Source organism: Ctenopharyngodon idella, chromosome 19, assembly GCF_019924925.1.
Source record: "Ctenopharyngodon idella isolate HZGC_01 chromosome 19, HZGC01, whole genome shotgun sequence".
Lineage (NCBI taxonomy): Eukaryota > Metazoa > Chordata > Actinopteri > Cypriniformes > Xenocyprididae > Ctenopharyngodon > Ctenopharyngodon idella.
In genome coordinates, this window is record NC_067238.1 from 14,356,296 (window position 1) to 14,374,518 (window position 18,223).

The window sequence follows — 18,223 nt, forward strand, 5'->3', positions numbered from 1 at the left end:
ATAAATAAAGACTTTTCAACAATATCTAGTGATGGGCCGATTTCAAAACAATGCTTCCGAGCATTACGAATCGAATCAGTGGATCGGAGCGCCAAAGTCACGTGATTTCAGCAGTTTGGCCATTTGATAGGAGATCCGAATCCGAAACAAAAGATTCATAAAGCTCAGAAGCTTCATGAAGCAGTGTTTTGAAATATGCCCATAGATATTGTTGAAAAGGTAGAACGACATGGTAGACATGAGGGTGAGTAATAAATGACATTATTTTCATTTTTGGGTGAACTAACCCTTTAACCCCGTTTAACGCGTTTTTGTTTATAACGCTAGATGGAGCAATTTTAACTTGGGATTTCGTTAAGAGAGCTAGACCGCTGAGTGATACAAAGTGATAACCATACCCTTAAATAGGGCACTATTTTAGGGGACAGCCACATGTGGTGTCCGAAACCATAGTGGACGATGTTGAGTGCACTCATTCAATCCCACAGTGTACCGCAATAACGAGTGTACAACCGATGCACACTCAATGGCATAGATATATACCCCAAGGCGACATCTAGTGTATATATCTATGGCTCAATGGCTAGAGAATACCCATAATGCACTGTGAGAGTCGCGCGCTAAATGAATTCCCGCGTCTCGCCAGGAGATGGCGCCCGCAGCTGAATCAATCATCCATTCATTTCCAAACCGCGCTGGTCCAGCATAATATCATACAGGTATAAATTCATTACTAATAGAGCTGCCAGTTTGCTACATTTTAAATGATTATTAAACAGCAAGCACAAACTATGCGAAATAGTTTGAGGCCCTTCCGGCGCACTCAGTGTCCGAATTCACTCACTCGTTTCATTCACTCCTTCAAGTGGACTATATTAGTGGAGTAATGTAGGGAATAGTGAATGAGGGTATAGGGGGCGATTTTGAACACAGCAATAAATGTAGCGTCATGTCGATTGGTTTGCATACATTTGGTGGAACGGTTGGTAATGTCATTAGCCTATTCATAAAATATTTGACTGATTAATGCTGTATTCAGTTAAAGTGTACCATGAAATAAATAATATTATTTCAACCTTTTCTCAGTTTTTATTGTGCACTCAATATTGTTCCCTTGCAATGATATCTGAAGGACATTCACATAAATATGCCTGACATTTGATCAATGGAACCCAAACTGTTTACAAATACCTTTTTTTTATTTTGTCCTAGTTTTACCTTTCCTTATGAGGTCCACTACAATCCCCTTTTCATTGCAAAATTGCACTTGAAATGTTATGTTAATAACAAGTAATTCAGAGCTTTCTACAATGCATATTGTCCCAAAACAGCTTTACAACAAACAGTGCCTTACACTCCCACTGATCAAGCTGAAGGCCACAATGGCAACGGAAAAACTCCCTGATGTTTACATTGATGACAAACCTTGGGAGGAACCAACACTCCACTGAGGAATTCCACCTCCTCAGGCTACACAATTTTACAAAGCAAGCATAGTATAAATGATTTTGAACACATCCAGACGCATATAATTAATTATAATAATATCAAATAATTTGCTGTTTGATTAAATATAATGATTATAATGACTTCTGATGGTTATTCACAGTGAGTTTTTATAGCAGCAGGCTACCGATCAAACCCACAAAAGTGACTGGACTAGGCGACCTGATTTAACCACCAGGTCAATATCTTAGTTCAATAGGCTATTTTTTTCCATCAATAACCTTGATTACTAAACATTTCCTTGCACAGCAAATTAAAATGTTTTGTTAGTGAAATAAATCTTTATTATTTCTGATGCCTGTGACTTGAAATAAGGGAAATTAATGTTGAAATATAGTCTACATTTTATTATGACTGGTTAATAAGGTTTTGGGGATACCCTGTAGTCCCAATACAATATAATACGTATATAATATATATATATAACTAACAAATGCAATTAGCTCTACACTTTTTCAACATTTTAGCTCCACATTTCAACATTACTCGGTTCATTTTAATTCTTATCCTGTATTTATCACTGGAATCTATTGCCTGGCCATTCATCCCAGTTGTTTTCCTGCCTTCAGCCTATAGGGACACTGGGATAGGCTCCAGCATCCCCATATGTAGGACAGTGGTTTGGAAAACAGATAGATGGATGGATATATGGGTACTAAGTTTGCTTTACGTTGGTGTTCCAGTTGTAACATACGGTTAACTCTTAGTCATTAGTTTGAGTGCTCCACTAGAATCTGCAGGACATGGTATTTTAACACCAGTCAACTCAGCATGGATGTGACTGAAATTTCCTTAGGATTGGTGTTTTATTAATTCACATAGAGAAATAGAACATTGCAAATAGTTTTACTAATTACAGGACTTGCATGCCATGTTATTTTTACTTGCTGTCATAAAGGAACACACAACAACAACCACAAAAATATACACTTAGCCTACTTCTTTTAAAGATCCAGACCTTTGCTGGGCTGCAAATATGCATAGGCCTCTAAGTAAATCAGAATTTAGGACTTGTGTTTCAAAATAACTGAATGTCACTACAGTGTAATATTTACTATCATTGTGCCCTCTGCTGTGGAAAAAAGAGAACAACCACATGTTTCAACAGCTTACAAATGGTGGTTGTGGTTCTTTATTTTTGTTAGTAGAGGGAGTGGGGTAAAATTATCATCCACTAAGATAAGCCTTTACATTGGTCTCATTGAATCTGAAGTGAAGGAGCACTGGCAAAAAGAGATCACTATTCCTTAAGGATCACTAAAAAAAATTAGGCCTTAGTTCATTTAGGACATTTAAGTAAACATTATGGGTGTGCATCTTGAGACAAAACAATGGCACTAACATATTTTAAGCCACCACAGACTCAAAGTTTCACCTGAAAAGAGGCATTAACATTTACATCCCTATACAATATACAATAAGGTATTTTGAATATTAAACCTTTTCCAGGTTGCTCAGCAATGTCTTCTAATTAAATGTGAATAATGGTCAGCATAACAAGTCTATAGAACAGGTTGCCCAATTCCGTTCCTGGAGATCTACCTACCTGGAGAGTTCAGATCCAACACACCTGTCTGTAATTATCAAATGCTCTTGCAGATCTTATGCTGCCTTCGCGTGCTAATAGAAATGTGATCATTCCCACTTCCGAAGTCATGATTACGAGCTCATCGTATAAGTTCGAAATGGGAAGGGCGTTCATGTTCAATTTTTTACCTAGGAAACTCGTATTTACGATAATTCCGAGAGCATGTGAAGTCAGCATTAATTACATGGTTCAGTCGTTTTTGATCAGGGTTGGAGCTGAACTTTACAGGAAGGTAGATCTCCAGGGGCCAGTTGTTCAAAAGTAATCTGATTGGATTGGATCAAATCTTGAAAATGGGTTGTTCAAAAGGAAAAGGGAAATCCAATCTTGATTTTGATCTGGATAAAATTATCAGTTTATGTTGTTCAAAACGTTTTAGTAAGAATGGGATACTTGTGATCCAAAAAATCTAGATTATAGGTACTGGTCCCATCAGAAAGGTGGATTTCGGGAACAAAAATGTAATAAAACTGGTCAAAACATACAACATTTTTATCATGTAATATACATACACACATATTTTATATTTTGCTCTTGATTAGTTTAACTGCTAAAGTAATAAATTAGAAGTATTAGGGCTAGGCTATTAGGCTACATATTTAGACTTTCGGTAACCTACTGTAAAGTAAAAAAAGAGATTTTGTTGCAATTGACAGCTGTAAATATCAAACAAAAATACTATTTAATTCAGTGTTTTTTGATCACAGTTTGTAAACTACATTGGCAGAATCAGAAGAGATGAACCAGTCAAAAGTTCTTTGTGAGCTAACGCAAAGTTTCTTGTGTGAATGCTACGCAGAACTTTTCTGAGAATACAAAAGCATTGAAATGTTTTTTGTCCCTTTAGGGGCTCTGTAAAGCACTAGTAATCCAGATTTGGTAATCTCAAAAAAGTGTGTATCTGGATCAGGGTGACCCAATCCTGTTTTGCTTTGAAAAAACCAGCACAAAAGACGGATTACCTTATCCTGGATAGCAAAACATGGGATTTCCAAATCCAGATCACTCTGATCCAGATTAAACTTTTTGAACAACTGGCCCCAGGAACAGGATTGGGCACCCCTGATATAAACAACTCTTTTGTTTATAGTATAAATACCATACTCATTCACATAATCACCTGTACACAACTTGCTTGCGAAGTTCTGTGTGTTGTAATATATTACATATAAACTGAAATGATGGACGCAAGTCAGTGAAAAGCACAGATAAAAATGACTTGGTCAAACCAGTTATCTGTAAACAAAACCTACAGCAACATTTATTGAAGTCCATTACTGCTTCCTTTAATTGGCAGCCATTACAACCAGAAAAAGCACTGCACTCACTAAGGCATCTTTCATTGTTTAAAAAATTAGAACGTCAAAAGTATGGGATATTGTTTATTCCAGACCAAAAACAAAATATGGTATTACAAGTTTAGAAAATTGAAATTATGCATATTGTGAAAAACAAGGGTAAAAAAGGCAGTTAGAGATGCATAACGAGAAAAGATGGGGTTGCCGTGCTTTGTGCTCGAACGGCACTCCAATGTAACCCTGAAGCAGGCTGGCCCACATCATAACTAAAAATGCAGATTCTTTATGGTGGTATTTAAATATGAACCAAGAAATTAATACATAAACTGCCCCATCCACACCCCGCCCGTCAATTTAAGGATTGTGCAAAACGTGGCATCTGAAGGTTTTATTGAAACACCTGGTACAAAACAAAGAGAAAAAGTTACATGGAATTTGTGCTTAAGAGCAGCACAGGATTAACTAAAAAAAAAAAAAAAAAATTAAGGACTAAAGGAGGGGACAAGGAACAAAAATCATTTATCCCGCATTATTTGCCTTGTCGTCTGTCCATGTGTGAACAGGACTGGTCGTTTTGATAAGGATGCCATACTAAAAAGTCTCAAATCAGAGGTAATCATTTTCAGCTTTTTTCCCTTGAGGGGGGCTGCTGGGGGTGACAGCAGCACAACAACAGGGTAGGCTGGGTTAAGTGTTGGGGGAGGGGAGGGGTCAGTTCACATCAGCTTCTAGAACCCGTGGACTTTGAGTTGCTCCTCTTTGGCCAGTTCAATCTGTAAGATGAAGGGAAAGGCTTGATTAAATCAGCTACTATCAAAACGGCAATAGATTATACGTCAAAAGTCATTGAGCTCTTACTTACATCAGTAAGAAACTGGCAAATGTTCTTGCGCTGATCACCTTGCAGCTGAATTACTTCACCATACTCAGGGTGCTCAATCACAGTCCCATTGCAGGCAAATTTCTGAAAATGCAAATAAGGAAATGTTAAACCACCCATGCAACCATAAACCAATTAAGAGAGCAAATTATTTTATGGTGAATTAAATGACAACCTTCTTGAAGGCCTTGACTAGCTTCTTTTTATCATAGTCATCGGCTATGCCCTGAACCGTGGTCAGAGTCTTCCGCCCGTTCCGCTGTTGAATTCTTATGTGGATGTAGTCCTCTGTCCCAGCTGGGAGCCGATCATCACCCTTAGTTGCATCAGCAAAGGGGTCTTCAGAAAAATAAACAACAGGCATTAGCAATGTCAGCGGCATCAGATTTCCAGCTCTGCTGGTACTTGTAAAGTGTGATTTGGGTCAAAGTTCATCTTTAAACTAGGGCACCTAATGTAAATTGACTGAAGGATAACTAACGGCATCTCCCCAAATATTTTCTCATGTAAAATTGGGATCTGTAAGTACCTAACACGAACATGTTGGAACAAAGCAAACAATCTCCTTTAATAACAGGGTAGAGTTCAGGTCTGATCTGGCTGTTCATTAACCGTCTGTGTACCGGATCAGTCCAATATATCAAAAGACTTTATTTCTATTGACCGACAGCCTAAACTCAATTTCTTTTTTACTTGGTAATGATCTTTAATCTGACATCAATACAAACACACAGGGGGCTCGAGATGTTTCTAGGCGATCGCGCGAAGTCTAAAAATAAGCCGTCATCCAGTCGCGTCTTCCATTTTGTATCTCGTCCAGAAAAACAAGCTGGCGATCAAAATCGAGGCAGAGCACAATCTTTGAGCTGAATCTCGATTTAATTCGAGATTAACTCGTAAAACTCGACGATAACCAACTGAAAAATGTTTAAAGACATATTTAACACGGATATGTTGTTTTAATTAGGCGAATAATCGATACTAGGAGCGAACCAAACAAGAATAAAAACTGGGGCCTGCCTAGCTGTTTCTGACAGGGATTTTCGACGACAAAAACCATTATTCAAAAACACGACACAAGTTTAAATGACTCGGTAAATGGATTTGTTACAAATAAATTGTATTTTTAACAGTCGTGCTAGTATTTATTTTCTAAACATCAACGTCACCCTGTCGTTTTCTGTTCGCCCTTCCCCCCACACAATAAAATAATACGTTTTTAAAGATGTCAAGTCTTACCAAAAGTTTGGAGGTTCTGGATAGCGGACATACGATAAGATTCCCTTTCCTTTCGGACGACAACGGGTGATCTCGCGGTTTTGATTTCTTGGGAATCTGGATTGATTATTGAGGGGATTTCTCTGACTCGGTGCTTCTTCAGCGTTTGCCGAGCTTACAAAATGGCGACAATAGGTTTGGGGCACTTGAAAACAGCTCTGTTTAGCCCCGCCTCTAATCGAGGACATGACGTCACCCAAACGCAAGACTTCTCTTGCTGTCTAACGTAACTGTTACGGGAAATGTTTCGGTATTTTTAGGTCAAATATGGACATTATAAACGGTGTTAAATTACATTAAATTTCCAGATTACGATGAAACATTTAATTACGGTAAACATATTTTTTTTAAAAAATCTAGGGATATCAAAGAGTTTAGAAACCTCTTACAGGGTAGACACCAAATAATCTTGAGAATGAAAACAAGGCTGTTGTAGGTTGTGTATAGGTTGTGCTCCTATCGCATGTAATCCTAACAATACACGTTTAAAAGGTTTTTTCTTTTCTTTTTTTTTTTTGTCACCAGGGTTTTAGAAAATGAACATAACAGTTCACCCACTGAATAAATCTATCACTCACTGCCTCGTTTTCATTTGAGAAAAATAAAGTAGGCCTTTGATGTTTACCCTTACTCTGATTGTAGTCATTCAAAGAATTCAGATGTTAAATCGCACATAGGCTATATTAAAGTAAATGCTGGGTAGATTACTTACAAATTGTAGTCAGATTCCAAATTGACCTGAAAATGTGACCCTGGACCACAAAACCAGTCATAAATCGCACGTGTATATTTGTAGCAATAGCCAACAATACATTGTATGGGTCAAAATCATCGATTTTGACTTTTATGCCAAAAATCATTAGGATATTAAGTAAAGATCATGTTCCATGAAGATATTTTGTAAATGTCCTACTGTAAATACACTACCAGTCTAAGGTTTGGAAACATTACTATGGTTAATGTTTTTGAACGAAGTCTCTTATGCTCATTAAGGCTGCATTTATTTCATAATAAATACAGAAAAAACAATAATATTGTGAAATATTATTACAATTTAAAATTATGGTTTTCTATTTTAATACACTTTAAAATATAATTTATTTCTGTGATGCAAAGCTGAATTTTCAGCATTATTACTCCAGTCTTCAGTGTCACATGATCCTTCAGAAATCATTCTAATATGATGATATGATACTCAGTTATTATCAATGTTGAAAACAGTTGTGTTGCTTAGTATTTTGTGATACTTTTATAAAAGGTTAAAAAGAACAGCATTTATTCAAAATATAAATCTTTTCTAACAATATAAATCTTTACTATCACTTTTTATCAATTTAACACATCCATGCTGAATAAAAGTATTAATTTCTTTCAAAAAAAAAAAAGAAAGAAAAAAAATTACTGACCCCAAACTTTTGAATGGCAGTGTATATTGTTACAAAAGATTTCTATTTTAAATAAATGGTGATATTTTTTAACTTTTTATTCATCAATAAATCCTGAAAAAGTATCACAGGTTATAAAATAATATTAAGCAGCACAACTGTTTCCAACATTGATAATAAATCAGCATATTACAATGATTTCTGAAGGATCATGTGACACTGAAGACTGGAGTAATGATGCTGACAACTCAGCTTTGCATCACAGAAATAAATTATATTTTAAAGTATATTAAAATAGAAAACCATAATTTTAAATTGTAATAATATTTCACAATATTATTGTTTTTTCTGTATTTATTATGAAATAAATGCAGCCTTAATGAGCATAAGAGACTTCGTTCAAAAACATTAAAAATAGAAATGTTTCCAAACTTTTGACTAGTAGTGTATATCAAAAGTGTATTTTTCTGAGTGGATATGCATTGCTAAGGACTTCATTTGGACAACTTTAAAGGTGATTTTTCTCAATTTTTTTTTTTTTTTTTTTTTTTTTTTTTGCACCCTCAGATTCTAGATTTTCAAATAGTTGTGTCTTGGACAAATATTGTCCTATCTTAGCAAACCATTCATCAATGGAAAGCTTATTTATTCAGCTTTCAGATGATGCATAAATCTCAGTTTCATAAAACTGACCCTTATGACTGGTTTTGTGGTCCAGGGTCACAATTGTAGTTAGTAATGTAATCTAGATGACTCATTTTAGGTAATGTATTCTGACTACTTTTTGATTACTTTTTAGATTACTTTTGACATAACTTGTTTATCACATTGATTTGAATAGGATAATATTGTACCATATTGATATAAAAATACAAAGAGAAAGAAAAAATATTCCATCCTTTATTATCAACAACATGAAGTGCATTAAATGTTATATTATGTCAGGGTTTCCCAGACTGGGGTTCGTGATGGAACTGCAGGGGTTTGTGAGTTTAATGAAAAGCTATTAAGTAATTAAATCATAAAAACTGAAAATTAAAATAAATTACTTTAAAATAAATATCAAAATACAACATTTACTAAAAATAAAAATATATTTGTTTACCTGCATGTCATGTGACCATTAACCAACATCAGAGAACCGTGTACTTCATTTTATCATTTATTATTATTATTATTATTGACCTAACTTCAGCACATGACTAGTGGATGGTCTGTGCAATTCCACAAACCTGGAAGACCTTCTGAACATACTATATTAGCAGTAGACTTTTATAGAAAAAGGAAAAATTTAAAATATAACAAAGAAGTAGAATCAAGGAATTATGAATAATTTACTGCTATTGTGAGAATAACGTAATCATGTAATCAACAGAAAAGTAACTGTAGTCTGATTAGTTTTTTTTTAAATGTAATGTAATCTAATTACAAGTAATTATTTTTTTTTAAATCTGATTACGTAATCCAGACTACATGTAATCAGTTACTTCCCAGCACTGATTAAAGTTTATTTAAAGAATGAAGAATTTCATCAGAATACACAGCTAAATGGATGTGAATGAAGAAAGATGCTTTTTAGAAGCAGATTGTGTAGTTACGGTATCTACCAGCAGAGGCCAATAGAGCCATGCTAACCAACCAAACAATCTTGATGCATCCAGTTCATGGTAACACTTTACAATACTGGTGCACTAATAGTTTATGTTTAACTAATGCACAGATAATCATGTTTTAATGTATGACTCATGAAGAACTAAACCATTAATTAATGATTACTGCATCAGCAACTAATAAAGTTTCTATATGATTAATAGATTAAGTTATATATGAATTGTTATTAATGAAGTGTGTCATAATGTATTAATTCCTTAATAACATACTTTATTAACTAAAAGTGTAAGTTAGTTAACTACCACAATGGGTTGAAGCCATGTACTTCAGCTTCCAGTTGTCTGCTTTAATTAATCATTAACTAATGATTTGAAAATGTATCATTATGTTATGACTTTACTTGTTGAGGCACATGACTATTAACTAATTGTTAGCTAATATGTCATTATGGTTTTGACAGTTGCACATGCAGTGAGTGTAATGTCAGAGAATGTGTTTGAAGGATGGGTAAGTTGGGCTGCACACAAATATCAGCACACCAGAATCTGAACTACTGACCGCTGTTACACTGTGTTTAAACTGGACGCGACCAGTATCGAGTCATACCGCAACAGTTGTTTACACTGGACATGACAGACCATTGCAAGTCCATTTGTCCTTCATAACAGATTTGACGTTTTGTTGTGTTGTGTTGTGTTGTGTTGTGTTGTGTTGTGTTGCGTCGTGCCGCATCCAGTGTAGCATCACTATCACTGATTATAATGGGTTCTATTCTCTTTGTCCGGTCTTGACACAGTGTTGCGAAATAGCAGTGTCCGGCCACATGTTCTCAGTGTTCCACCTTTGAATCCTAGACCTCAAGCTTAACCTGACACATTCCTGTGCCATGAACAACAAGGTTCTGGATGTGGCAGTTCATCTGGTACAGGCTACATGGTTGTAGATAGTTGGAAATTGAAATCCATGGCTTAGTGTAGATGTCAAAACCATAATGACATATTAGCTAACAATTAGCTAACAATTAGTTAATAGTCATGTGCCTCAACAAGTATAGTCATAACATAATGATACATTTGCAAATCATTAGTTAATGATTAATTAAAGCAGACAACTGGAAGTTGAAGTACATGGCTTCAAACCATTGTGGTAATTAACACATTAACTTACACTATTAGTTAATAAAATATGTTATTAAGGAATGAAATCATTATGACACATTTAGTTAATAACAATTCATATGTTACTTAATCTATTAATCACATAGAAACTTTATTAGTTGCTGATGCAGTAATCATTAATTAATGGTTTAGTTCTTCATGAGTCATACATTAAAACATGATTATCTGTGCATTAGTTAAGCATGAACTTATGCATATTAGTGCACCCGTATTGTAAAGTGTTACCCAGTTCATTGAGTATAGAGAGAGAAAAAAATGCACTATGAAAACAGCAGGGGGAGCAAATGCATTATTTGATTCAAAACGACGCCTATACTTGTTTAGCACTTTCAGACACTAGATGGCAGCCTGTAATTGTTACTAAAACTAGATTATCTCTTGGTAGTAAAGTAGCAAGGGACAACAACGCCGTGTCATCTGAGAATGTTTTTTGAAAAGCTAAAGAATACTTAACAAACTTTGTTTAGCCTTTATGGAGTGATTCAATTAATTATTTGTCTTGTCAAACTATGTGAAACAACTCGGTTTACATTGATAAGTAGGCATTCAAACACACTTTTAATATAAAATATACCAAACTGAATGTGAAAACAATCGATCATGACCTTAATGAGGAATTCCTAGATTTTCAATTCATATAAAAAATATAAACAAAAGAAAAACTGCATGTACAGAGTATGTGGTCCAGTAAATAGTTTTTATTTTGTTTTGGCCTCTAGGTGGTGTACTTTACTTATGGGAAACAGTATCCTACAAGATAGTCACAAGACTGTCATTACATATATTTTTATATTTTTTTCCATTGAGTATTCATCTCTTAAAACAATGAATCAATTTATGCATCAAAGTCATATTTATTGCTTCTAATGCAGTTCTATCAACAGACCTATTCATCTATGGCAACTTTGTGATCTTTCATTTGCCAGTGAATGGCTGAATCTAATTCTCTCAGCAAAGCACAGAAAAGTCTGTAAAAATAGAGCCTAATGTACTGTGTTAATACAAAGGAGTTTTCCATATTGACTTTTACAGCTGTTTTACCCATATTTTGAATTGCACACTGCATTTACAGATGTCCTGGCCAAAAAAATAACAGTATATCTTTTCTGTTTTTTTGTTTGTTTGTTTGTTTTTTAAAGTTCATATTAACATGTATTATAGAAATAAATAGCTAAATAAATGAGTTAAAAGGTACTTAACATTATTCCAATCATTCGATCAGTGTTTCTCAATCCTGCTCCCTCCAGCACTGCACATTTGAGGTGTCTCAATCTGACACACCCAAATCAGGTCATGGAGCAGCACAATACTAACGAGCTACAAGATGAATCAGGACTTAGATAAGAGAGACATCAAAAAAAGAAGGATTGAGAAATACTGGTGTAGATCAAGCAACGGCACCCACTGGGACAATAACCTGCAAGCGGAAGCTGTATCAAATCAGACACTCCCTTGAAACGCCCGTCTCTTTCTGTGTGAAAAAGGGCACTTGTGAAAGAACCCGATCTTTTGAAGGAGTTAGGGAGTGAAAGAATGAATATAGCTCAGTTATATACAAAAAAAGATTAAAGTAGCCTATGTATGGATTTTGACAACATTTATAGCAATCCAGTAAGATGAGAAAAAGAGTTTGAGGCAAAACTCTTTATGCAATGGAGTTGTTTTTACTAAAAGGGACAGGGAGTCTTGTTAAAATACATGAGTGGATGTTGGAAAATGTTGCTCAAGGTTTTCTCTGCTAAAAAATACACCCATTAGGAAAATGTTACAACAAAACAAGGCCAGGTTTTCATTGGAATGGCTCCAGATGAAAAGGAGAATGTCCTATAATGGCAATGTCAAAGCCCTGACCCAGAAGACACTCTCTATTTAATAAAAACAGTTACTGTTTTTCTTAGCAGACAAATATAAAAGTAGAATTTGCAAATCGGGAAAACTACATGATTTAGGCACTGCATTCACATGTAAAGCTAAAGCATTTTCTAAAATCACTCAGACTGCCAAATGCTTGGGGTTTTGCCAGGAGATTTACTTCCTTGCCACATTCACCTTTGGCTTGTTTGCCAAAGATATTAAAGACATAAAGGCCAGATTTTGTGTAAAGCTACTTGGAAACAACATGGATCGTGAAAAGCGCTATACAAATAAAATGACCTGTCTCGACTTAATGAATTAATAAATCATACACTTATGTTGGACCATGTTTACTCTGACAGGGCTTGTCTGAAACTGCCTTACACATTAGCTGAGATATTTGATGCATATTGTAAAAGCGTTTTACTATTTTTTTTTTTTTTTATTTTTTTTTTTACAATGTTTTACATCTCTGTAATTTTACCTCAGCTTAAAAAAACTGTCTTGTCACAATCTTTACAAGAGATTTGAGTAATGCATATAATGTAATATAGCCTAACTTACACAAGCAACTTTGCACCAGGACTGTTTGTGCACTGAAATAAATGACTAATTGGCTCAACAACCATTACTTACATAGATTAAACTAAAAAAACGTACATTTCATAGAATTTCAAGCTCTACTTAACATGTGCATGCAACACAAAAATATAAATTAAAAGGTGAATGTAAGTGTATGCGTAAAGTGAATAAAAAAACTTAGGTCAACAAACAATTAGGTTAAAATTACATTACACCTAACACCTAACTAAGCTGCGTGATATGCAAATATTCTATACAGCCAAAAAATGATGCGCAGCCATTTTGAAGCGCGACGTGGTGAAAGACGGCAAAAACCATGTCAGGTAAGCTGTCTTTAACAAACAAAGTAAAATATTAGAGTTTGACTGTGTTAATATTTATTAACATTCGTTTATTGCATTAGTGGGGTGTATTTCGAGACTGGAAGCGCAACGCAACGTGTTCTGAAACGTGCAGTGTGGTGAGGACGGTGAAAAGATAAGCTATAGTTTAGCGTTATATTAACGAATTATAGTTAAAGGGGATTATTTTGAAGATATTATTTTTTAAAAAGTGTTTCTTTTTGTATATGCAGTGAAAGTCAATGTTGTTTTAGATCCCACTGACTTTCAAAGACAGTAGAAACGGGTTTTCAAAATATCATCTTTTGAATTCTATATAAAAGCATAATTCAGGTTAGGAACAACATGGGGGAGAATATATAATGACAAAATTCACTTTTGAAAACTGAGTTTTATCGCTTTTAAAGTATACAGTGTTTAGTAAAAGCACTGCAATGAGGGAATGTGACCTTATGAAAACATGGTGGGCTGAGATGACATAAAAAATGTTCTAATCTGTAACATAACAATTAAAGGTGTGGTTGAGTATCAGGTATTCACATTCTTTCTTTCTTTTTTTAGATGAGTGACAAAAGTTTAGTAAGATTTGTAAATATAATTCCACTTCAGACACCTTCTTCATGAACTGCAAACTAGGAGGAAGGCAACTGAATGGACAGCACAGGTAACGGGTAGAACTGGTTGGAGCGGATTCAAGTTTGTTTGCTTGTGAGTTTCAATGAGAGCCCAATTATTTACACAGCAAGACAACAACTGCATGCCTGCTATTGTGGAGATCTTCACACGAATATGTGTAAAGATTCATTAAAAACCGCCACTTTATTCAAGTAAACCCTGGTGTTGGTGTATATTCCAGTGGATGTTGACAGGTTAATTGCTTCTTTGAATTGGAATTTGGCATGACTATAAAGTATATAAACTGTCATTGCCTTAAGTGTGCTTATTATCTTTTCAGATCCACTCTTCAGAGTGATGGAGATAACATTCCCTTACAAAAAAGAAGTTTATTCAAGTGTGCTTTTAGTATACTTCTTTTAAACTAAAAATAAGAAAGTATACTTTCAGTCTACTTTTTATATACTTCTCAGAAATATACTTAAAATTGCACTTAAGTATACTTGACTTATACTGACAGAAAAGTCTAAGTATATTAGACCTATACTTGGACTCAGTCTTTTGATCGAGATATACTTAAAAGCATATTTATAAAAGTATAGTATAAAAGTACATTGTTTGAAACTATTGATTTATAAAGAAAACAGATATATTCCTAATTCTGAGTATCTGAATTTTTGTGTAGGCTAGTCCACTGGTAGTGTACATAGGAATTTACTTCAAATCTACTTCACTCTTTCCTCGCTCTTTCCTCGGCTATACAGTAGGGGGCGCTGTTACGCATCTTCTGAAAGAGTACAGAATCTCCGGATCAAAATGCAGGAGAAGAAGAAGCTGAAACAAGCGATAGAAGATTACTCACGCAAATGTAAAAATCATCAAACATTAAACAGCATATAAATCAAAACTGCCTAACATTACTGAATGAGGACTATGAAGCTTTGGGGGTGTTTATGAACTCGATCTACTCCACCTGTGTTTGATCATCGTTCTGAATCCCATCCGGACACAGTCTTTGACAAAAATGCAACTTTCTCAGCTTTTTGTTTAAAATGTTTCCTTTTTTTTAAAAAAAATGAAACTTACCCACATTTAAGTGTTGATAAAAAGGATTCATGAAGCTAGAATAAAATGTTTTTAAAATGGAAAGAGTTAAAGTACAGTTAAAGGTATTTCAAGTATGAACAATAATACCTAAATAGGAACATAGAAGTATACTTAAAGTGCAAAAATAATATATAAAAAGTAAACTATAAGTGTGATGTCATGTTCACTTATAGAAAACTTACAAGTATACTTGCACTAAACTAGTAGTTTACTGAGAGTATATTTCAGTGTACTTTCATATACTAAAATTGTAGCTAGTATTAAAATAGTAAACTACTAGTATACTTATAAGTTCACTTGTAGTACAGATGCAGTACAAATGAGAAACGTAGCTGTAAACTAGTTGTGTACTTAAATTTTACTGCTGTTAACACTTATAGTACACTTAAACGTATACTTCAGTTGGGCCAATTTAGTCCCAAGCGGTATTAAAATAGTACACTTACAAGTTTACTACTAGTACATTGATACTAGTATACTTACTACATAAAGTATACTTAAAAATATACTTGAACATTACTTTAGTATACTTGATCAAATGAACTTGAAGTATACTAGTTTTTCATAAGGTTTGGTATCAATGGGGCTTAGTTGTGTTAACCAGTCAGAAAACATGATCCCATGTTCTGCATTTTTGGCACTTAAGGGTCACAACAGGAGTTTCTGCGTCATTAACAAATCAATAGCTATTGTTTAGGAAAGATAAGAAAGATCACATGGTCACTCAATTATCTACACTCATTAGACAAAGCATGATATTGATCATTTCAGAAACACTGATGACTATCATGCTTGAGTCAGGAGGATTTAAATGAACTCAACAGAGAAAATCTCATTTGAAATGCAAGAACACATTTAAAATTCAGACCAAAATGCTTAGATGGTACATTTTTAATAAGATAAAAAATCTCTTAGACCACAAACTGAAATTTTGGTGTTGCTAGAAATGCTGTTGCACATGTTTCTGGGTGAGTGATCTAGCCGGTGGCAATGCTCTCAGTTGTTTTACTAATGACGTGCTTGTTATTTTCAGGATTATCTTAGAGAAACAACACACTGTTTGCTGTTTAAGAAGCTGTATTCATGTGCTAATACTGTCAGAAATCACAAACAGCCAACTAAGGGGAATTGTGCTTGGAGTATTTTAAAATAAGAGAAAATAATTGGGGAGTAGAATGGAAAAATTCTTGGAAAAAGACTTATTGTACTTATTAGATTCCGGAAACACACACTGAGTTTGCATCTGAAATCAAGCCAAAGTTGCAACCTGCAGTGACAGCATTTAATTACTGATGAAGAACATAAAATTGAAACTCTGAAAACTCAAATTGTTGAGCTGAAACATTTTTAATTCACAAATATGTTGGAGAAAACATTTTTCCAGGGCGTGTGTGTTTGTGGTCTACTTCAGTGTACATGATAGTAATGTACGTCTGTCCTTGTGTAAATGCTTTTAAATCCACTCAAGTATGATTCAACAAGAAAGCGTCACTGAAATCTTCTAGAAAAAGCTCACCCTGGGCTGATAGTTGTGGTTACAGCATATAAAATCTCAAATGCAAGCCAACTGGAGCACAGATTTCATTTGCAAAATTATGCAATAAAGCATCTGCAACATACTTCAAGTCAATTGTATTAGGAAATTATTTCATGATATGCACCAAAGACTAAGTTTACACAACAACAATGGACTAAAAATGGAAAAGTTTTTCCTTTGCGTATTTCGCATACACATCCCGGATCACACGGATCAGTAAAAAAACAATTGAAAACTCTGTATTGTTCATGCCAGGCCAGTAGTTGGTGATGTCACTTTGTAAACGTACCCTTAGACTTTGGTGCATATCATGAAATATTTCCCTCATCATTGACTTGAAATGTGTTGCAGATGCTTTATTGCATAATTTTGCAAATGAAATCTGTGCTCCAGCTGGCTTGCATTTGAGATTTGATATGCTGTAACCACAACCGTCAGCCCAGGGTGAGCTTTTTCTAGAAGATTTCAGTGATGCTTTCTTGCTGAATCATACTTGAGTGGATTTAAAAGCATTTACACAAGGACAAACGTGTATAACTATCATGTACACTGAAGTAGACTACAAACACACGCCCTGGAAAAATGTTTTCTCCAACATATTTGTTTGTGAATTTAAAAATGTTGTTTCAACTCGATTTTATGTTCTTCATCAGTAATTAAATGCAAGCTGTCACTGCAGGTTGCAACTTGGGCTTGATTTCAGATGCAAACTCAGTGTGTTTCCGGAATCTAATAAGCACAATAAGTCTTTTGCCTAGAATTTTCCATTCTTCTCCCCAATTATCTTCGAATACTCCAAGCACAATTCCCCTCAGTTGGCTGTTTGTGACTTCTGAATATGTTAGCACATAAATACAGCTTCTTTAACAGCAAACAGTGTGTTGTTTCTCTCAGATAATCCTGAAAATAACAATCTCGTTGGTAAAACAAATGCTGGTGCAACTGAGAGCATTGCCACCGGCTAGATCACCACCCAGAAACGTGTGCAACAGCATAGCAACACCAAACTTGAAGATTTCAGTCTGTGGTCTATGTGATTATTTATCTTAATTACTAAAAATGTACCATCTAAGCATTTTGGTCTGAATTTTAAATGTGTTCAAATTTGATTCTCTCTCTCCATAGTCATCTGTGTTTCTGAAATGATCAATATCATGCTTTGTTTGATGAGTGTAGATAATTGAGCGACCCTATGATCTTTTTCTGTCCTTTCTAAACAATAGCTACTGATTTGTTAATGACGCAGAAACTCCTGCTGTGACCCTTATGTGCTAAATGCATAACATGGGATGTTTTGTGTCTGGTTTACACAACTAAGCCCCATTGATTCCAATGTTATCTTCATCACTCTGAAGAGCGGATCTGAAAAGATAATAAGCACACTTAAGGTAATGACAGTTTTATACTTTATATTCATGCCAAATTCCAATTCAAAGCAATTAATCTGTCAACATCCACTGGAA

At 34.7% G+C, this 18,223-nt stretch overlaps 1 protein-coding gene across 1 annotated transcript; it reads right to left on the reverse strand.

Annotated features, from left to right (window-relative positions):
- Window positions 1-4,463: 4,463 nt before the first annotated feature.
- eif1 (eukaryotic translation initiation factor 1) lies at window positions 4,464-6,726 on the reverse strand. Its single transcript, XM_051873234.1, has 4 exons — window positions 6,512-6,726; window positions 5,448-5,611; window positions 5,255-5,356; window positions 4,464-5,165 (listed from the first exon to the last, which is right to left on the reverse strand). The coding sequence occupies exons 1-4, from the start codon at window positions 6,540-6,542 to the stop codon at window positions 5,121-5,123; spliced, it is 342 nt and encodes a 113-aa protein (XP_051729194.1). The 5' UTR covers window positions 6,543-6,726; the 3' UTR covers window positions 4,464-5,120.
- Window positions 6,727-18,223: the final 11,497 nt, after the last annotated feature.

Excerpts from the sequence above, each read along its gene's own strand:
- eif1 (XM_051873234.1), bottom strand. The coding sequence starts at position 6,542 with ATGTCCGCTATCCAGAACCTCCAAACTTTTG. Across the intron at positions 5,612-6,511 it reads CCAGAACCTCCAAACTTTTG|ACCCCTTTGCTGATGCAACT; the intron begins GTAAGACTTGAC and ends ATTTTTCTGAAG. Across the intron at positions 5,166-5,254 it reads TTTGCCAGTTTCTTACTGAT|ATTGAACTGGCCAAAGAGGA; the intron begins GTAAGTAAGAGC and ends TTCATCTTACAG.